This window comes from Siphateles boraxobius, unplaced genomic scaffold (assembly GCF_051911475.1).
Source record: "Siphateles boraxobius isolate OS27281-9 unplaced genomic scaffold, OSU_SipBor_1 46, whole genome shotgun sequence".
Taxonomy (NCBI): Eukaryota; Metazoa; Chordata; class Actinopteri; order Cypriniformes; family Leuciscidae; genus Siphateles; species Siphateles boraxobius.
The window spans coordinates 7,625,810-7,647,798 of record NW_027509097.1 but is presented as its reverse complement, the minus strand read 5'-3'; the positions used below and the strand labels follow the sequence as shown (position 1 = coordinate 7,647,798).

At 34.9% G+C, this 21,989-nt stretch overlaps 2 protein-coding genes and 1 long non-coding RNA gene across 4 annotated transcripts; 1 reads left to right on the top strand and 2 right to left on the bottom strand.

Annotated features, from left to right (window-relative positions):
• The first annotated feature begins 2,960 nt into the window (after window positions 1–2,960).
• hlfb (HLF transcription factor, PAR bZIP family member b) lies at window positions 2,961–9,267 on the top strand. Of its 2 annotated transcripts, none has more exons than XM_077200508.1 (4): window positions 2,961–3,261; window positions 4,145–4,474; window positions 5,714–5,928; window positions 7,144–9,267. In XM_077200508.1, the coding sequence occupies exons 1-4, from the start codon at window positions 3,162–3,164 to the stop codon at window positions 7,360–7,362; spliced, it is 864 nt and encodes a 287-aa protein (XP_077056623.1). In that variant the 5' UTR covers window positions 2,961–3,161; the 3' UTR covers window positions 7,363–9,267. The 2 variants fall into 2 exon arrangements, with proteins under 2 accessions (XP_077056623.1, XP_077056624.1); XM_077200509.1 differs by having other exon boundaries at window positions 2,965–3,261; window positions 7,147–9,267.
• Window positions 9,268–11,621: 2,354 nt separating this feature from the next.
• On the bottom strand, window positions 11,622–13,454 carry smim36 (small integral membrane protein 36). The gene is made up of 2 exons (XM_077201250.1): window positions 12,921–13,454; window positions 11,622–11,753 (listed from the first exon to the last, which is right to left on the bottom strand). The coding sequence occupies exon 1, from the start codon at window positions 13,314–13,316 to the stop codon at window positions 13,005–13,007; it is 312 nt and encodes a 103-aa protein (XP_077057365.1). The 5' UTR covers window positions 13,317–13,454; the 3' UTR covers window positions 11,622–11,753; window positions 12,921–13,004.
• Window positions 13,455–18,632: 5,178 nt separating this feature from the next.
• LOC143710258 (uncharacterized) lies at window positions 18,633–20,615 on the bottom strand. The gene is made up of 2 exons (XR_013194502.1): window positions 20,270–20,615; window positions 18,633–19,137 (listed from the first exon to the last, which is right to left on the bottom strand). It is a non-coding gene; the product is annotated as an uncharacterized LOC143710258 (long non-coding RNA).
• Window positions 20,616–21,989: the final 1,374 nt, after the last annotated feature.

The window sequence follows — 21,989 nt, the reverse complement described above, 5'->3', positions numbered from 1 at the left end:
TTTCTCTATAGGTCTGCTTGCCTCCTAAGTAGTTGCAATCTGTTTCCAATTTGTCAAACACATGTCACAACATGTGGTTCCAAATTAGAGGAGGAGCGGCCTGTCATGGCCTACTTTTCTGCAAAGCAACCTCACATCTGATTGCTTTAGCAACCAGTTACCAAGGTAACAAAAAGAAGAAAGACAAGTTCTATAGGACCCTGATAGAAAAACCCATTTCCCTTTCACGCTCAGTTTGCTGTATTTAGAAAATTAGTTGTATTTTGTCCATTTGTATACATCTTGTGACTTTACCTTCATTGGGTAACAATGTATATGGGTCAGATCTGAATTGTAAAGTTTGTCACTAGGCTACACATGAATGTAGGCTTTTAAAAGATAATGCAATCATTTGTTGAAAGACGGGAGGAGGTGGCTCCTGAAAAAGTGTATTGGCAGCACAGATTATGGGAACAGTCAAGTGCATACCATAAATTTAAATAACAAGTGGGAGCCTTTCATTTTTCCCATTTTAAAAGTGTTAACAGGGCGTTTAGGCTTAGTTTTTGTGATCGTGCTTGGAAACAATAGCCAATGTTACACTGGTCTGTTCAGTTAATGCATCATTCTAATAATGCGAATTATCATGTATTATGGAATTATATGCTAAATGTATAGCTAATAATAGTCACATTTTGAAAAAACGGACTAAATAAGCCTCCCTCCCTTGCATATTGATTTTTGGCCTCCAAATGCTGACTGACTCACTATAGGCCTACCTCTTCATAATAACTTGATATGCTATCATCCTCTCCAAATCTCTCAAAGGAAATGATGCTAGTAGTTTTGAAAAGTATTTTGAACAAGTTAACCTGATAGCCACAATAAATTCACAAAACAGTGGGGTAGGTTGTAACAACCACTCTTTTTATTTAAAACTAATTGAGATAAGTATACAACTACTTATACTATAGTATATCTGTAAACTACTTTAACTTTAAAGCAGGCAAATATGAGAACATAACTAGCTATATCACGAAGCCCCCCAAAAAATCACTTTTTTTGTTTACATTTTAGTAGGCTATAATGCGTGTAGCCTACAATACACTCTAATACATCTGCTATTCACCTATTACAGAACGAATTATTTTGATAAGTTTAAATGCTCAAAATTTGACATTCGTAGTGCTCGAATGCACTAAACAACAGCGGTGAGTGATCTGTTCAAGCTAAACTAACTAGCTATGCCCCTTTATTGGACTGTAAACTTTCGATTTTTCCACCGCGTGCATGTGATGGTAACTTCACTTTCTATGGCAGTTTCAAGTCTTCATATTTCTTTACGCTGGTAAATTAAAGTTAGCAAATATTCGATAAATATTAAGCTGAAATGAAAATATTGCAGACTGCAGAGTCAATTTGCAGGTAGACTCCACTCGCAGCGAGCAAAACGTCCCCTCTGTTGCCAGATCTCTCTAGAAACATAAGAAACTTAGCCTTCCCATAAAACACGGTTTGAAATCTTTCGCTTGTGCAAAATAAATTAATGATGACAAATTAGTTTCAAAAAGTTGAGTAAATACATATTATTTACTTAATTATTTAAATGATTTAAAGGGATAGGTAGTTAACCCATTTTTTTCATCATTCTCAAAATTCTGTCATCATTTACTCACCTTCTTCATGTTATTCCAAACCTGTATGAGTTTCTTTCTTCTGTTGAACTAGACAGTTGACAGTAGCCACTGACTTCCATAATAAATTTGTTTTTTTTACAGTGTACCATGGAAGTCAATGTCTACCGTCAACTGTCTGGTTTCCAACATTCTTTTAAATATCTTCTTTTGTGTTCAACAGAAGAAAGAAACTCATACATTTTTTGGTGAACTATAACTTTAAATAATCTCATTTATACACATCAAGGGCGTTAGCTTTTGTTACACAGACCCACCATCAAAAAAGTTTTTACATTATACTGTTATGGATACTATATGGATATAAATTGTCTTTACCAGCGGTAGAGTCATTCATAAGCTGCACACAAAAAAAGAGCTTCCTCACTGCTGATAAATTGAGGATACTGGCTATTGTTTCAATGGATTGTAGGTAGGCCTAAATATCCACCTCATAAAGTATCCCATTACTATTCTGAGTGAGAAACGGCTGCAAATGATTCAGTCGTAAAAATGTGAATGAACAATTTCAAACCGTTTGACTTAGATAAAGAGTTATTTATTGGTGAATCTGGCATCACTAGCTTTGATTCCAAACATCTGATAGAAATATTGCTGAAATGTTATCAAGGGAAAATTATTCTCAGTTGCGTATATGGCCTCCATTGTCAGACAATGATTTATCAGTAATATTTTACTGTGATTTTGCCAAGTAAGACATATTCCTGGATCTTCATATTTTGTTTAACCTGTCCTGGAACAACATCCCTGTCTGAAAGTTTTGTCCTAACCCATACCCATAACTTATCCCTAAAATCCTAGGGAAATGATAGGTTAATTACACTGATGTAGAAACCACCTAACCCTGGTTGTAAGCTTAAATTGACATAAACTGTAAATGTTAACGTTTCCCTCAAACCTGATTGTTTGATTGGAATGTTTTCTAGGATCAACAAAGATGTTGATCCAGGAACATGTCGTAGCATACTTGGTGAAATCAAGTTCAACGGCACACACAGTAGTTCACTGGGGCACCTGTTTCACTGAGGCTTGTGCTCCAATAAAAAGGGTCACACTCCTGTAACTTTGGCCCTAAAATACTAAATAATTCAAATTGCATTTAAAAAAAGCGAGCCTTGATTATCAAATTTACATTTATTTATGATTTATTTAACAATCGTTTTAAGATAAATTATAAAAAATTATGATAAGAGGATATGGCAACACAGTCTCTGAACTGTTTGCTAGCAAGTGGGGCGAAAGTGTGGCCCCGCCTCTGATTGTTTGACGTCACTCCCCTCAGTCTTGACACATGGTGATGATCATCACATTTCTTACACACACACATACACTCATGCACTTCAAGCCACATATGCCGGTGCTGTAGAGCTGGATATTTCACTTGTCGTTCTTAGACGTATGATAGCTTATTTACCTGTTACATATAGCCCTTAATTTAATTTCAATTTTTCACAAATAGCCTACTTTTCGCACGGAATAAGAGTGATTATGTCCAGACCGCTGAATTCAGCTTTCCTACCTCCGCAAACTCACGGCGTTTTGAAGGCGCTCCTGGAAAAACCTCTGAAACTACCTGGGCAAGATGAAGGTGATCGAAGCTTTCACTTTGTTACATTGCAGTATATGAATAATAATAATTGTATTGACCTTACAGTTAGGAGCTGTCGTCCGATTCCTGCTGTGATCTACAGAATAAATAGCTATTGGTTTTTGCTGTTTTGTAGAACTATTTTCTCTTTTTCTTATGTTGTCCGTCGTTAAAGTGTCTCTCGCATTAATGAATAAACTTCACTGACATCACAGCTGAGATTAGTTGTTCTGAATAATACTTTTTAAAAATACATTCAAATTATGGAATATTGAATGGCATTAAAGACAGTGTTTTAAAATTAATAAAACATAACTTACAATATTCATGGAATAAATATTTAAAATTTAACTTTAATTGTAGCCAATTATTTTTTAAACAGTTTGGTCACTTTATTTTAAGGGGATGCAGTTACACATTAATACATGTGCTTACTGTAGTAATAACATTAAATTATGCATAATTACAAGTAACTAATCTTAAACCAAACCTTAACCCAAATCTTAACTCTATAGTAAGTACCTGTAGTTAATTCATATTTATGTTAAAATAAAGTTTAACCAACTATTTGAATATGAGCAATCATTAGCAAGACAATTGTGTTGAAACCCTGAAAACTTGTGAAACAAGTAAAACGGGGGAAAAATTGCAACGTTAAACGAATGGAAACAGATATTGTACAGATGTACTGTGCATTGCTGAGCTTAGAGCTAAGAACAGTCACTCAAAAATTATTACTTTAAAAAATCATTAAAAATTTAATAAAGCATGCACTTTCAAATCCATTTGAGCTATTCTTTAAATTTGTATATAAAAACAAAAAGCTATTTGAATTTGGATGTATCAAAAGTTAATGCGTTAACTAATGATCAAATCCTTACAGGCTATGGGAAAGAGAGAGAGAAGGTGAAGAAGCTAGAAGAAGAGAGAAACGCTCCACAGTCGGCTTTCTTAGGGCCAACGCTTTGGGATAAAACATTGACTTATGATGGAGACAGCTTTCAGTTGGAGTATATGGACCTTGAGGAGTTCCTCTCTGAAAATGGCATCCTCTCCAGTCCTGCACAGCATGACCAAAGCCTTCACCAGCAGCATCAGCAGGCTTCAATGACACAGGCCCCCATCTCAGTCATGGACCTCAGCAACCGGGCCATCCCCTCCATCCACACGGGCATGGTTCCTCAGAACTGCCTCCACAGCCCGGGCAGAACAGGTACTGTGTTTCTCTGTCCCACTGTGTCACTGTAGACCCAGCAGATCCACTCTATAGATTAAAAACAACCCTTTAAAATGATGTTAAGCGGGGTCAGATGGGTTCCTCCGTATTGCTCTGTTCCTATTCTTACCCATATTATTCTGAATTTCTGTTCTACTTTAAGATTCAAAGAACAAGGTTACTTATAAGCTTATAATTATATAATAATATACAGATGATAAGATCATAAATCCACCGTGGTGACAGGAAGACTGTATGAAGTTTTGAAAAAAAAAGCCCAATGAAAAAATGAGAGTGGCTTTTGTGGAAAAGAGAAAATTAGGATTTTTGAGCAGTTGTTTTTATATGTGGGATGTGGGCTTTTTCTTATACATGAAAAATAAGCTGTCAAATGTAAAAACTTTCCCACCCATTGCAAGCTTTTGAGTTCATCTGTGAATGGAAATCTCAGACTTGCCTATAATGTCATTTTCCACTGACTAGAATTTGCAAACCGATGGCTCTTTTAGTCTGAGCATTTGGTGTGCAACATCTAAACATAGTTTAAATAAAACTTTATGTGAACTTTGTTGTTTTGCATTTGTGGGTTTAGTGTCAGGTAAATCTCTTTTTCAGTTTAGTCTTTAAAATCAATTAAAAAATTAATTTGATCAATTTATTGAATATCAAAAATATCAAATTGATTAATTACAAGTTTAATTGTATTAGATTCTTTTGACTAATTTCAATATTAACTGTAGAAATTTGTGTTGAAACTCTGAAAACTTATAAAAGCAAGTAAACTGACCACTGACTAAAGTTTGCAGACGGATGAATAGTTTCCTAGTCTCAGCATTAGCTGCGCGACATCCAAACATAGTTTTATGGAAAACTTATGTCAGCTAAAGTTATTTAAAAAAAAAAATCTGCTAAAATGGACACAGGATGAAAATATGAAATGCTTTCCAGAAAAAGTTTTTATCCTGGCACTAAAAAAAACAGGTCGGCGCTAATTCAAACATTTAACATGTTGACCAAAACAAACCCTAAATGTATACACGAAAACAAATATCTGAAAAAAGATTGTACTGTCAGCACTAGATTCATTTATGAATGTCTGGTGCACCACCTAGTGGAATGAAATGCTCATGACAGCCTTTTCACCATGTGTCACAATCTTACAATACATTACCACTAAATCACACTTCTGCCATCTGCCATCGAGTTAACTATAAATCTTATTTTTTTCTCTTACAGTTTTGCCTCCATCACATAACACGCAAAGTCCTATAGACCCGGAGGCCCTTCAGATACCAGTGAACTACGAGCCCGATCCCGCAGACCTCGCTCTGTCAAGCGTCCCGGGCCAGGAGGTTTTCGACCCACGGAAATGCAAGTTCTCGGAAGAGGAGCTCAAACCTCAGCCTATGATCAAGAAAGCACGCAAAATCTTCATTTCTGATGATATGAAGGTAACTTGGGTCAAGTTATTCAGCCCCCAAAACTGTATGTTTGGTCACACTTTTCACCCTTCACCATTGACCAGCTAGGCAATAGGCTCTTGCTAAGAAGCTTATCTCTGTTCATTCATCCTTCTGCGGCCTGGCCCACGTGATCCTCCTTTTTCCCCCCCTGGGATCGCACCAGTTCTGCCGCATTTGGGATTAAAGGATTTGCCTTTTTTAATTTGTTGAAATAAAAGTGGATCCCTCCCCAGCTTTGCAGAGTAGTAAATTGCTCAAAGCTGATTGCACGGCAGCAAATGCGTGAGAAAACTTGCTGTCACAATGACGAGCGTTTTTTTCTCGTGCACGCGCTGTTAAACATAAATAAGTATGGTTTGTCATAATTATCTGTTCATATCAATCTGAATTTACTGTCACTATTTGCCCTGTAAGCCTGACATATGCAGTAATAGTCAAAAATATATTTATTGTTAAATGGAACCATTATTTGAACCTTTAGACAAAAAAAAACAATCATATTAGTATCATATTTCATACATGAGGCTTTTATGGCCTATATAAAATGAAGCAGAATATTTGAGTTGGGTAAAAAATTCACTGGCCAAAATTCAGCAAAAATATGCAATTTGGTGCAGTTGCTGATATGGCCAAAACGTAAGATGAATTTCTGATAGCTTGTAATGTAAATCAATTAGATTTTATAACAGTATAGCAGACTACTTACATACAATGTATATACATATCAGCTGTCACTCTATATTTCCCAATAATGTCTTAGTAAGATGATATTTAAATATTTAGTTTTATGACCAAAGCTTTATAGTTTTTACTGATGGAGCGAAACCTAATGCAATGCAATACAGTGATTGAGAGATAATAAACATAATAAATTATAAACGTTTCATATTTAATACTCACATTTCTACATGATGTATGGATAAGCAAGTAATCCCAAAACCTACAGGAATTCTTGAAATATTTATTCTCACGGTTACTCTATAAAAACCAGTAAATATTACACAGAAAAAACATACATACTCCAACCTGAAGGTGAAATTGTGATCATGTTTGTATCTCAGAGGCCTTAGAAATTTGTATGTCAGTTACATAATACGCTTTGTCGGGTTAACATTTAACTATTAAAAAGCTCTGAATAATCTTGACATAATGTAACTAGGCGCTCCTGTCTCTTCCCCACCCTTTTTTTCTGCATAATTTGAGCAGGATGACAAATACTGGGCACGGCGCAGAAAGAACAACGTGGCCGCCAAGAGGTCACGGGACGCTCGGCGCCTAAAAGAAAATCAGATTGCCATCCGGGCTGGTTTCCTGGAGAAAGAGAACGCTGTTCTCCGACAGGAAGTTGCCGACATACGGAAAGAGCTCGGGCGGTGCAAAAATATCTTAACCAAGTATGAAGCTCGGCATGGCACCCTGTGAGACTCCTTCAATTCGAAGGACAATATTCATGGATAAGGTCCTCTGGGCCTGTTTTCCAGCCAGCCCTCACCTCAGAAGTTGGTTATTTTATACATCTTGTAGAGATCTCTCATTCTCTTTCTCTATTTGTTATCGCAAACAAAGGCGTAATTGTTTGCCAACCGTGTTACTTATTATTTTAGTGTGTTGTAGCATTTGTCCACAGACGTTTGCCTTGATCATGATTTAGCAGTCAAATCTGCTACAGACTCACATGAATGCTGTGTATGAGAGAGGAGGTACATGTGCAAAGCTGCTTTAGGCATTTTGTGTCCATAAAGACATTATTCTCACAGACAGAACAGAATGTAGCAAGATTTGAGAGTTTGAAACAAAGTCATATGATCATAATTATTAAATATCTGTATAGCCTATCCTTTAGAAAACAGACAATCAAGTCGCTACTGTACAGTATATTCCAAAGCGTAATGAAATAAGGATGCCAGCTTTCTGGAAATCTGTGCCACATAGAGTGATATTAAAATTGGCTGTTATTTTATTATGAACCAGTACAGTAGGTGTTTGTTCAGTGAATGTGGTAAATTGACTTTCAGTTCAGTGAATATGAAAGATAAACTGGTATGTCTTGGTTGATAATGGACCCTTTTCACGAACCGTGATGAGGCGTTTCCGCAGTTATCAACACTGCAAATCTAGTAACGTTTAATAGTTTCATTTTTTTTAATACACACTTATAACGCTATACTATAAAAGAAAAACTGCTGCAAGGGGGAGTGATGGCAAATTTGACATCTTTCTCTCTTCTGACTGCTGCAATCAATCTCTTTTTGGAAGTCGAGGAAACGCTATTGTGGATTTTTTTTCTTTTGCTAGTAGAGCAAATGAAAATACAATAGAAGTTTACCCAACTATGACGACTTCAGCTTCTGAGAACCCCGGAAGTGTGAAAAGGGTTCTTTCAGTTAAAAAGTCCACGCTATATTGATTAGCTTTTTTAAATCCAAAAGTGTGGGAAGCTCATTTTGTTTAGGTGCAACTGCCTTTTGCAGTTATTTCATCAGATTCAGCACAGAGTCTTTTATTCCGCATTAGATGCTTTGAGTTCAAACTGGGATGAAAGAAAAGCATATTGAACAACGTCTCAATTCCTTTATTGATAACACAAAGAGGCAACCTTACATGCCTATATAAAGTGTATTGAAAGATCTCTTGCCCTTTGTTGGTGAGTTGTGAAACGAATGTAGATGTACGCTGTTATTTTATGTCTATTACTCTTTACTACAGACCAAATGATATGAAATACAATAATATTGTCATATTCAATGTTTTTACAAAGTTATTGTTTTTGCACAGTATTTTCATATGAATTGATTGTTATGTAATTTGATGTATACAGTATATTTATTTATATATGCATCAAACTATATGAAAAAGTTCAAAATTCTACAGGTAACTGTTTATGGGCATTAATATAAAACATTTAGAACTATGAACTTTACATGCGATCAGTTTCTTTACCTTTTTTGTCTACGGTATTCTTATACATGCATTTTACTATTAAGTGCATCAATATCTAAACTTTTTTCATGTTTCTTTTGTTGTTAAATTATATTGTTAATACTTCTCACGTAATGGTTGTGATGTACATCCATGAAATATGATATTAATGTGTGTTTGCCAAACTTGGTAAAAGAACTTTATTCTTGGCCACATAGAATGTTGTCAATTGTGCATTTCAACAAACAAAATGTCTTTTATATAAATATATTAAATTACAGCATGTTTAATTTAACAGTCTTTCTTCAGATGATTATTTGACTCCAATATTTTAAATATGTTGTCTGTTGTGGTCCTTTTTGGTTCCTTTTTCCTGTTAATGAAAATAAAAAGCTTTTGAAAAGCTGATATTTGATGATGTTGCGTTTAATGAGTGAAATATAAATATGTTATACTATAAATATATATAAAAAAAATACTTCAAAGATTTGCATTAGGCGTCATATAATTGCAAAAAATACTGTGGTATGCTGAAGGATCGAAAAATTATAGTTGTTATTCTCGATCGTACCACTAGAGCGCAATGCCTATCCAAAAAGGCTTTTAGGCCTCTAGTCTAAACAGATTTTGTCAATGCTCCGTCATCAGTTACAAAATATTCGTATTCCTTTCGTATTTATACACATCATCATCACTGTCGTCATCGCTGTCATCACCAACAACAGATGGATCAGTTTTGTAGATATATATTTAAAAAAAAAAATATAGGCTATATATATAACCATTTTTTTATTTACATTTTTTATTTAAAAAAGAATATTTATAAATATATATATATATATAGCAATTAATACTTTAAACATTTAATTATTATAGAATAATAATTATTATACTTAAATATATTTTAACAATTTGAATATTTAAATCTATACATTATATACATTTAATGTAAATATTTAAATATTCACATTTTTAATACAGTGTATATTATCATAATTTTATATATATATATATATATATATATATATATATAACAACAATATGATAATATACACTGTATATGAGATTTAATAGCAGAACGCAAAGTAGGCCATACTGAAATATAGACAATAATTCCTTTCCAGAAAATATGCAGCTAAGCAGTACATCCCTTTGACATGCACGCAAGAAGTCAAGCTCTCTCTGTCTAAACCTTTTGCATGTTGTAAAATGAGTTTCCTGTCAACAGCATGATGGTCACTACGGTCCTGCAATGACATGTGTTCAGAGCAGACCTCCAGTACGCTGCTTCTGGGTGTGGCCTAAACGAGACAAACACAGATGACTTCCTCTGGGATTATGTGGCATTTATCAAATAGACTAAGAGTTATATAAAGCCATTTGTAAATGCAGAGGGAGCAGATTGGGATCTAACATTAATCCCAGCCTGCATTCAGCCTGGCTGCAATCCATCTGAAAGGAATGGCAACAGGAATTACAAGCCTTGCACTGTCCTCCATCACTGTCCATACCCTTGCTTGCCCTCTCCAACTCATGGCCAACACAGGATAACTGACCCTGATCGATTGAGGGCCAGTGTTCAGTTTTAGCCGTAGACTATGTGATTGATAAAGACCTGCTTTCTCTGTAAATTCCAATTCAGTTAGGAATTATTTAAAATGATTCAAGATTTGCTCAGATTCAGTAACAGTTTTTTTAAAATCACAGCTCTTACCATGCTGATAAATGAAAAAAAAAAACATGCACAAGTAAAATATAATAATAATAATTTGCTTTTATTCACCAATAGAGAATACATGAATTTAATGTATGTTATATTAGTGAAAATAGGAATTAATCACCACTGTTACCACTTACCAATTCAATATATTTTTTAAATGAACACAAAAAAGATTATATATAAATGTTTTACTTTTTTTCCAGAAAATAACAATTACTATTATTATTATCGTCATCTTTAGACTTTTCAATTAGGTTTCATTTGTTAACATTACTTAACTACAAACTTAGTTTACAAGAACAAACAATGCACAATACTTTTACAGATCAAAAGTTCAAAGTGTATCTAACATTAGTTGGTGCACTGTCAACTAAAATGAACATTAAAATATAATATTTTTACAACTTACATTAACAAAGCTTAATAAATGCTTGTAAAAAATATATTGCTCATTGTTTGTTCATGATAGCATTATTATTATTATGAATATATTGGATTTTAGATGATGTAGATCAACTGCTCAGCAGCATTTGATATAGGGAATACATACAGTATATGGCAAAATGTATATATACTGAATGCAAAATAAGTTGCTTTGAAAAAAAAGAAATGCAATGCGTAGATTATGATTTACGTCTGATGATATTAACAATTACATTCAGCCAAGTGGATTCATCAATGTGGAATTAATTTATTGTTTTTATTGTGAAACAATTATTGTAAATGTATTCTTTATAATATACCTATAAGTTTACAAACACACACACACACACACACACACACACACACACACACACACACACACACACACCTACACACACACACACACACACACACACACACACACACACACACACACACACACACACACACACACACACACACACACACACACACACACACACAAACTTCACAACAGACACATTAAAAATGTATAAGTTATATACTTAGTGTTGTACACTACATGGGCAACATTTATGCTTTTGACAAAGCCCCATAATCACGTCATTTTTATGGCAGACAACATTGTGACTGTACACGTGTCCAGACATTAGCTCTGTTTAGGCATGCACATGTGTCTTCTACTGGCCTCTATCCAGTGTCCAGAGGATAAAATAACTCCATTTCCATGATGAAATTGTCCACAATAAACTAATGAATGCAGATGGATGATCTGAAACAGAGAAGAGAAGCCATTAAAGACGGTGTTTTATTGACCTGTTTGATGTGTTGTCAGTTTAAAGTCAGAGGGTTATACAATGTTACTGTGATGTCAGTAGCAATGCACATGAACAGCCCAGATTGACATTACCAATGACAGAGGTGCTAAAAAATAAAAATATAAAACTGTCATTTTAAATGTAGCTCATTTTAATTGAAAAATTTTAATGGTTTGTTTGGTTGTCTTTAATGGGTCAATCTTAAAACTATTATCTGAGAAATAAAAACTAGCACTGGTCCTTATTGGAATTTAGCAACCTTTTTTACCACCATTACCATCATTAAGATTAGATCATAGATGATATTTAGGCTAATTACTATCGTTTTATATCAATTATAGACGTGTCTGCACGTCAACTTAGAGCAATGGCAATATCGCAGACATGATACACCTGTAGGTGTGCTGTAGTTTATTATTAGTCTGTCAAAATCATGTTCTCTGGCTACTGGTTATATAAAATGATGGCTGATGCTTTTATATAGCCTAAGTTCAAATCTAGTGTGTGTAGGTAGTCCTGCTCTTAGTATCAAATCAAAATCACAACATAAGCCGAAGGCTAAAGTTGTAATGTAAAATGGCCATAACAACCCCCCAACACCCCCCACCCCTCCCCCCTTCGCATTTCGCCATTCAATTAAATTTTACACAATATCATATTTACATAACCATCTTATCTGGATAAAGTAAAGACCACAGTGCGTAAAACACTGCCGTCACTATGACCATTTTGGTTTGTATGTTTACTCGGATGATGATGCAATAGCACAGACACTTGATGTTGCTGAAGTTAATCCCTGTGCAACCAGATGCCTTCTTCCTGTTAATGGTTATAAATTCTAAAGAATTCATCTTGCCATCCACTTTGACAATCTAGCTGGAAAAGGAATATGTCTGTGAGTATTGTTTGCATACTGAATAATGTATAGACTGTATAATGTCAGTATGTAAAACATGTCTTGATTTTAGTATCCTTATTAAAGAAAGAAAAAAGAAAAAAGCATTTCATATTATAAATCATATGCACAAATAGTATAAATGACATCACCTTGGACAAAAAAAAATTCAATGTGCATTAAATGGGTCATGTATTTCGGTCAGTGAGAAGGAATTGTTTCTTACCTGTTTCAGTTCAAATTAGGTTTAAATTTTAGCATTCATTAACTTCTAGAGGTTTGAATATGCAAGAAATTCTCTCTGGAAGCGTCAGACCAGCGTGCTCCTCTTCTCGCGCATGATGTCAGGGGTCAGATGTGCGAAGTTAGAGGAAGCTGTGTTGTTCTGTTCATTATAACGCGATGAGGCCGGGGAGTTTTGCATCACCACGAGCCGGATGGGAGACTGTTGCTGTGGGGCGGGGGGCTCGGAGACGTACTCCTTGGTAGGGTCTTTCCCCCGGCAGTCGTACAGGATGCAAGAGATGAGAAAGACCAGAAGCAAGATCACGTAGCTGGCGATGAGGATGATGAGGTTTAGAGTGACTGGATCAATCTCCAGGTAAAACTCCATAAAACCCATGGCGACGCTGCATCCCTGACTCCGCGCTCTGAGAGAAACGTGGGCACCATGGACTCGGGCTCTTCAGGCTAAGCGTGCAGTAGCAGGGATACCCCCGACAAGCACCAGCAGGGCCCTGTGCAGAGATCAGAGTGGAGATGTCGCTCTGCCGTTCAAAGACTTTAATCCCTCCCCTTCTATTCCACCAACCTTAAATTCCTGCAGCCAATGATTAAAAGCTGCTCACTTTAATAGCTTAAGCTGCCATTTTAATTTTGCCAACTGCACATTGCAAGATGGAAGGGTGGAGTACAATTTTTAGCATGTCTCGTGTCCTTTCGCCAGATGCACGTCAATGACGGATTTCACTTAATATTGTGTAATGAACGACTTTTAGTTATGTCATTATAATGGACCGTGACATAACAGTCAAGCCAAAAAGCAGATTTAATGTGTGTGGAGGTATTTTCGTAAAATGGAATATGCCCACTTTGCAATTAATTTTCTGGATTTTTTATTTTGTTTAAACAAGATATTTTTTCATAATAATAATTTTTAATGATTTGTATTTCGTATTTAAAGCATAATAAGAGTTTTAGACAGTGGTAATTAAAAGTGGCTACTAGTTATGTTATGTCTTTATAAATGGACATGACATAATACCAAAGCCAAAAAGCATGCTAATGTTGTTTTTGAAGGTAATTTGGGAAAATATAATTAAATAAGTATAAATATTTTTTTAATCATAATTTGTATGGATTTGTTTCATTATTTGTGTCATTCAGTAGAATTTCATTAAAAAAAACACAACAATGTGCATACATAATCATACATAATTATTTAATGTAAGGCATACTTCGAGTGTTTGGGACAGAGTTGGCTGAAAGAGTCTAATAAACAGCTGTTTTATGTCATCATAAATGGACTGTGATGTAAAACAGATGCCAAAAAGCAGATTTAATACTGCTTTTGTAGGTATTTCAAATTTTGTGGCATTTTGCACTCATAATTTCTCTAGTTTAATGGGTTTTTAATTTTTTTTTAACTTTTATTTAATTATAATAAAGATCTTTTGTATTAATAATTATATATGAAGATTAAATAAAACAAAGGACTTTGAGAGTTTTTGGGAGAGTGGCTAACAGTTATGTCATGTCATTATTAATGGATGGTGACATAACACTGGAGCCAAAAAGCAGATTTAAGGTTATGTGTGGAGGTATTTTGGAAAGATTTTACATTTAGCATATTTCATAAATGTTAAGGCTATATATAATGTTGGGGTAATGCATTACAAGTAATGTGAGGTATGTAATCAGATTACTTTTTTCAAGTAACTAGTAAAGTAACACACTACTTTTAAATTTACAAAAAAATATCTAAGTAACTTGTCTTAATGTTGAGAGGAATCAGGAGTAAGTACAGATGCATTGTGTGTGTGGCTTACTGAGTAAACATGATGGTTATTGTAGTAATAGACTAAATGTGAGCATTTACTTATCTCACTTGCACAAAAACTGATTCAGTGTTCCTCAAAAAAAATCAATAAGAAAAATCAAATGCAAACTCAGAAAACCACACAAACCTGCAATAATTAAATGTTAAATAGCACACATGCATTTAATCTCACTTTATTAACCAATGTCTTTGCTGCTGACCTTCGATTATTCAATTCAACCATAATAATAAGCAAAAATGACATTGAATAAACATCACATTTGTGTTTAATTTTTGTATTTTTTAAAGGGGTCCTTATGCCCTTTTACTAAGTCTGGGTTTTGTTTTGGGGTGTAGAATATTTTTTCAAATTATTTAGTATAATTTGTTAGACCGATTATATAAAAAATTCTTGTTTATGAAGCTTATTTTTTGTAATACTATAATAATTAGTACAATTAAATAACAGCATATCTAAAAAGGAATGAAACAGCAACAACAAAAAACAAACCTTTCTGAAACGTCGTTTAACAGCCGTTCTTGAACAGGTTCTGCTCGATCATCTTCACTAAAATTCTTCTGGGTCCGATTGGTTTTATTGACGCCATTAGTTATAGTACACCAAAGCACAAAATACCGGTAAAGGTAAGGGGCGTGACGTTTCGGAAAAAAATTTAACTAGGCAGTTAACGAATCACAACACACTGGGCCAGCTAACCAATCTGAGCCCATTGCGTATTTTTGAGGGACTGGCTTCATAGCACCCGGAAACCATCAGACTGTTTTTACAAGGAGGGGCAGACCAGTGTAGAATAAAGGTAAAATATATTAAAAATAATGCAATTTTTTAAAAACGAAGCATGAACACATGTTACAGTGCACCCCACAAACACAATCAAGCCTTCGAAAAAAATGTGTTTTACCACCCCTTTAAAAAACGTGATTTTTCGTTTTCGATGAAGCCCTTCCTTCCCAAATACGAAATGTGCTGCGATTGGTTAGCTGGCCCAGTGTGTTGTGGCTGCACATAGCATGTGTCAGTGGTTCCCAAACCTGGTCCAAAAATAACAAAAACTACGACTTTATTCAGCATTGTATTGTCTTCTGGTTCTGTTGGGGATTCGCGTTCACGAGTCCGCAGTGACGCTGATGATGTAAGACGCTGCTGACGTGTATCTGGTGCGTCCGTGTATTCGGGTTTAAATAAATATGGCTGGGCAAAAAAATGCAAGTCTTCCCCTGTGTGGAAATCCTTAGACATGTTTGTGAAGATTGTTTTGTTTCCAGCGTGCGTCACCCTCAGACTGTAAACGAAGCTCGGGCGCACCAGATAACACGTCAGCTCGTCTTACGTCAGCAGCGTCACTGAACGCGGATCCCCAACAGAACCGGAAGATAATACAATGCTGAATAAAGTCGTAGTTTTTGTTATTTTTGGACCAAAATGTATTGCCGATGCTTCAAAACATTCTAACTAACCCACTGATGTCACGTGGACTACTTTGATGATGTCTTTATTTCCTTTCTGGACAAGGACAGTATACCGTTCATACATTTTCAATGGAGGGACAGAAAGCTCTCGGACTAAATCTAAAATATCTTAAACTGTGTTCTGAAGATGAACGGAGGTCTTACGGGCTTGGAGCGACATGAGGGTGAGTCATTAATGACATCTTTTTCATTTTTGGGTGAACTAACCCTTTAAATGTGACAGATTGCTGTAGCTGGAGTGTCATACAAGTATCCTAAAGTTGAGGATGGCCTTATGCAATATTTACACTGCTCTATTCCAGGAGATAAATGTAGCTATATGTCTTGGCAATGAAAAAAATAAATAAAAATAATTCAATTAATATAGGATATTTATCAGGCAGGTGCCTGTGCACTGTCAGAGTCTTCTGGGTTAAAATGGAATTACAGTTGTTGCACTGTCTCAGATTTTGTTCAAACCTTGTCTATGTCAAGAATGTGTCACAAAACCAAGGCCTGTAAAATATTTCTGTTCAAATCCTATGTCTTCATATTTTCAGCCCTTGAAATTACTTCAGTTTTACAGCCTGAAAATCACATTATCTGGTAAGCAATATTTGGACATTAATATAATGAAAAGTATTATTCATAGGCATTATCTACTTAGACAGTGATACATTTTGAAAAATAAAACTTGTGATTTGCTTAAATATCTGATCCTTCTGCTATTATGAAACACAATTTTGGCTGTTTCATTATCTCTTTTAATGTGATAACACTAAATAATAATTTTGACTATGTAATTTACGGTGGTGTAAGGTGCTGGAAAAAGCTTTAAAATGGACCTTGAAAGTGCTTGAATTTGACCTTGGAAAAGGTGTACAAACTCTTTTAACTTCTCTAAGTTCGTCAGCCTTTAGGCCAAATTTTTTTCCGGTGTGTAAAAAAAACCCCAGTGAAAACGCGTTCTCTAAAGCTGCCCAACATGACCTCACCCCCTTTGTTGCGTGTTCCCAGGAGCAAGGTTTATGTAAATTTTAGTGTTCGTGATGTCACCAACACGGGAAGAAGTTCGTTGTAGTTCCACTCCAGCCGTTTGTTGTAAAAAAAGTGATTGCAGCTTTGAGCGTCGTAAATGTGTAGATGTTATTTATGCTCCAACAGCAACATTACACATTAACTTAAGTAAAAAATAAGCTAAATCATAATTAAGGCCCCCTTTAAGTAAGAGTGTTGAACTTTCTTGCAATCCAGAATGTCAGCACAGCTGAAAGGTTTGTTTGATCTGCGCCCTACCGTACAGGTGTTAATATCCTTCACCCTGATGCTTATTAATTTCACTTTTGGTGTAAAAGGGCCTTTATATTTGACAAAAACCTAACTAAAAAAACTAAAAACTAAAACACATTAAGCAAGCCCAATGCATTATTTCCCATAAAAAGTAATTAAGTAGTGAGATTAGTTTATTTTCAGGGAATGAAGTAATATTGTAACATTACTTTCAAAAGTTTATACACGCGTATAAACACAACTGCTAACTGAATACACAGACATATACACATATAATAATATTGCAAAAATGGACCATATAAAGACACTACACTAATATTAAAAATAAGTCTCAGCAATATAAATAAAATATTTCATATGTTTTTGTGTGTGTGTATTTATATATATATTGTTGAGGCATATTTAATATATGTATAGCCCATATAATATACACTACAAAAGTGACATAAAAGATTAAATGATATTTGAAATAAGCCATTCTATCACGTCTCAACAATAAAAAAGTTTTAAAATTCAAACTTTTATATTTGGTGGTATACACAAAGTTTACCCAAGGGTACAGTATTGCTTGACATTCCTGTTAATGGAGGAGAAAGTAGAGTGCTTTTCTTCTTTTAGTCTGGGTTTGCAACATCTGTCTGTCTTGATCTGTCCATAAGCATCTATTACAGCTTACAGCAGTGAACACTAGCGCATACCACCTGCCCAAAGTTTTATAGTTTAACAAGGATTATACTGTAAACGTACCAGATGGACAAGAAAAAAAAGAAAGAATAACTGAGGTCTTAAAAAAGGTCACAGGTGGGGCCATGCAAACCATACATGACACAGGGCATAATCTGTCTAGAATATCAATTAATGTGCTGCTTTTGTTTTTATTCATGTGATTTAAAGTCACCAATATTTCCATTCAAAGTTGGTCTTTTTAAACCCAAAAGTATGTCATGCGAATCGTACAGTTTAATGCAAATCTGGGTATTTATTGCGTGTAAATATGTACTCTGGGTTAATCTGATTCTGTTAAAACTCTAAACTCTGCATATAACTCTGTATAGGAAATGATCCAACATTTAACAAACTCATGCATTGTGCCTGCTGCAAATTTTTACTTTTTAAAAGTAAATGTAATCAGAAATCATATTTATTTGACTACATTGAATTTTAATGGCAAATGGATTCAAATGAGCACATTTTCAGTCAATCCGAAGCACATTTTAATCAAAGCTATTCCTCCGACTCTCTACCAGGTCAGTCTGACTCTCCCACGATCTGTCCATTTTTCTTCTCTTTCGGCATCTCATGCACACTGCACTGAAACCCAGAAGCAGCAGTCCACTGATGAGGAACAGAAGTCCCAGAATGGAGATGGTCGATCCGTGGGTGCTGAAACTGTAGGCTACTGCTGTGACTGCAACGCCAATGATCAGGAGAACCACACCGAAAGGAAGGGTACAGCGAGAGCAGGACCCCTCCGCTCCTCCAGTGGCTGTCGTCAGCTCTACTCCATTAACCAGGGCTGAACCCTTCAGCGCAGAATGATCAGAGCTCATGGTCCAGTGAAAGATGCTAGGATGCTTCACTTTTGTCTGGTTCTTTTCTGGTTCCCTTTTGTTCTTTACTGACGATTCAGTTCGTAGCAGCATTTCTAAGGTCAGAATTTTTAATGTAACTGTTTTGTAAATCTTTAGGTGAACTATCATATTCATTCCTTCGTCCATCCATGTACATATCTTTTTTCATTATTCATAATTTCTATCTATTCACTTGTTCCGTCATTCACTACATTTCTTCTGCAACAGGCATTTTTTCCTGTTGCACTACATTTAGCAAATAATGAGTTCAATAATATTTTTGATTTGCATTGGACAAAAGTATCTGTTAAATGAATAAATAAATATAGATTCAGAGTATATTTATTTCTATATCTATATAATTATTTTTATTGTATTGTATGATACTGTACTCTATTGTAATTTCATGATTTATGTTTATTGCTTTAATGCCTCGGTTTTCCACAGGAGTCCTATCCTAAAAATATAGGCAATTATGAAAAATTATACTATATAGTCACTTTGTTTTGTATTATGATCTTTTTACAATTATATTTTTTTTTGAAAATAAGAACTTTATACAGAACTGTTCAAATGTTTGCGGTCAGTAATTAAAATAATAATAATAATAATAATAATTTTATTTAGCATTGAAATGAAATAAAAATAAAGACATTAATAATTTTCCCCCAAAATTCTATTTCAAATAGCCTAAATACTTTTATTTTGAACTTTTTCTATTCATCAATAAATTCGGGGGAAAAACATATCATAGTTATTCACAAAACTAGGCCTTTCAAGCAGCAAAACAGTTTTCAATGTACTAATAATCAAAATGTTACTTTAGCACCAAATCAGCATATTAGAATGATTTCTGAAGGATCATCTGACACTGAAGCTGCACACGATGCTGAAAATGAATCTTTGCAATCGCAAGAATACATTACTTTTTTAAATATATTAAAATATAAACTGTTATTTTAAATTGAAATAATATTTCACAATATTACTGTTTTTACTGTATTTTTGATCAATGCAGCGTTGGTTAGCATAAGAGACTTCTTTCAAAAAAAATTAAAAATCCTACCACAAAACCTTGTGTACATGGACAGATTTATTTATAAAATAGCAGAGTAAAATGATTTAACAGTTCACTATAGTCATGCAGAAAGTTGAATGCATAAAGAAAAAAGCTTCACAAACTGAGATGCTGAAGAAGAAACTTACCATGGCATGAAGCATATGTGCCCTGGAGTGGAAACCAGACTGAAATAAAGTATATCTTCAATATGTTTCTCTTCCTTTAAATACAACCTTGATATTTAACCCTCTACATACTGACTGCACGTATCCTTTGGAATCGTCCCTGTGGTGGGTCAGTTTCTGGGCCACCAGGGTGCCACAGTATCCAAGGAACAAAAACAAACCCTGCACCACAGCTGCATGGCCACACACTCCCCTAGATTCCCTGGCCATGCCGTCAATTACAGACAGATGTTCAATGTTCTCTGCCTCTTTCATCTTTTTCCCACTCCCATAACTGGGTGCTGTGCTTGGACTCTAATTCATCTGCATTGTGATCTGTCTAGAACATGATGGAGTTTAGCAAGGAGTTTCTCAGAAAATAATTTATCATCATGTATGCTGAAAAGTCTTCAACTGGTTTCATAAGGCGGGTTTCAGTCTCTGAAGAAATGCATGTGTTAAAGCTCCCTCATGTGGTCTTTTCAGTGACTAACAGGAGAAAAAATGTATGAGGGAAAATATCGAAATAGGTGTACTAAAATATCGAAATAGGTGTACTAATACTTACGTGTCTTGGTAAAAGCATCATCTCACCATCTTTATCTAAAAGCAACAAGGTCACTGACCTTTAGGGTAATGTTCCTGTGAGATACAAACTGTAACATTTCAAATAAGACAACATCTTAAAGGGTTAGTTCACCCAAAAATGACAATTATGTCAGTAATTACTCACCCTCATGTTGATCCAACCCTGTAAGACTTTCGTTCATTTTCGGAACACAAATTAAGATATTTTTGATGAAATCAGCTGTCTCACTTCTTCATAGGCTTCTATGTAATTTCATTCTGAAAAGCCCAGAAAAGTTAGTATAAACATTGTTAAAATAGTCCAAGTGACTACAGTGGCTCAACCTCAAGTTTATCAAGTGACGAGAATACTTTTTGTGCTAAAAAAACCCTAAAATAACGACTTTATTCAACTATTCATTTTCTTCACTGTGGGCCTCTGATGTGAGTTCACGAGAGCCACGACGCATGTGCGAGAACTGAGAAGATGACGCTCACGATCATTTGATGGAAAAGTGTGATAGGTAAGGATTTGTAAGGGACTTTTACGTTTTCTCGTTGGTTTCTCACGATTCGGACATCCAGAAAATGCACACTTTAGAACCATTTTAAACGCTACATCGAGACCAGAGGTGTCAAAAGTATTCACATTCGTTACTCAAGTAGAAGTATAGATACTAGGGTTTAAAAAGACTTCTGCAGAAGTTGAAGTATCAACTCAAGCTTTTTACTCAAGTAAAAGTGTAAAAGTAACTGGTTTCAAAACTACTTAAAGTATAAAAGTAAAAGTAATGCAAAGAAAAAAAATGCCATTAAGGACAAAAGCTTAGGCCGCACCACAGGGGCACTACCACCTCCTCAAAACAACATGTTTCTAAAGGCCATGACTATAACGTTATATTAAAATGTTAATGTTGAAAAATTTGGAATGCACTACCTGTTTCAGCCGCATATATGCCCATAGAAAATGAATTTCAGTCCAATTTCCCTTTTAGTAAAATGCAAATACATTAAAGAACCATATGTGTGTACTACTGAGCATTAACATGTGTTTCACGGAGAGGAAGATATGATGACTAGTTGCCTATAAGTATTGTAATGGTGCAAAAAGTCAAACTTCAGAGGCATGTTATCA

What these genes read in the sequence shown, in the direction of transcription:
- hlfb (XM_077200508.1), top strand. Translation starts at nt 3,162, where the DNA reads ATGTCCAGACCGCTGAATTCAGCTTTCCTACCTCCGCAAACTCACGGC. An exon ending in CCACAGCCCGGGCAGAACAG is followed by an intron (nt 4,475 to 5,713) that starts GTACTGTGTTTC and finishes TTTCTCTTACAG; the next exon opens with TTTTGCCTCCATCACATAAC. An exon ending in TCATTTCTGATGATATGAAG is followed by an intron (nt 5,929 to 7,143) that starts GTAACTTGGGTC and finishes GCATAATTTGAG; the next exon opens with CAGGATGACAAATACTGGGC.
- smim36 (XM_077201250.1), bottom strand. Translation starts at nt 13,316, where the DNA reads ATGGGTTTTATGGAGTTTTACCTGGAGATTGATCCAGTCACTCTAAAC.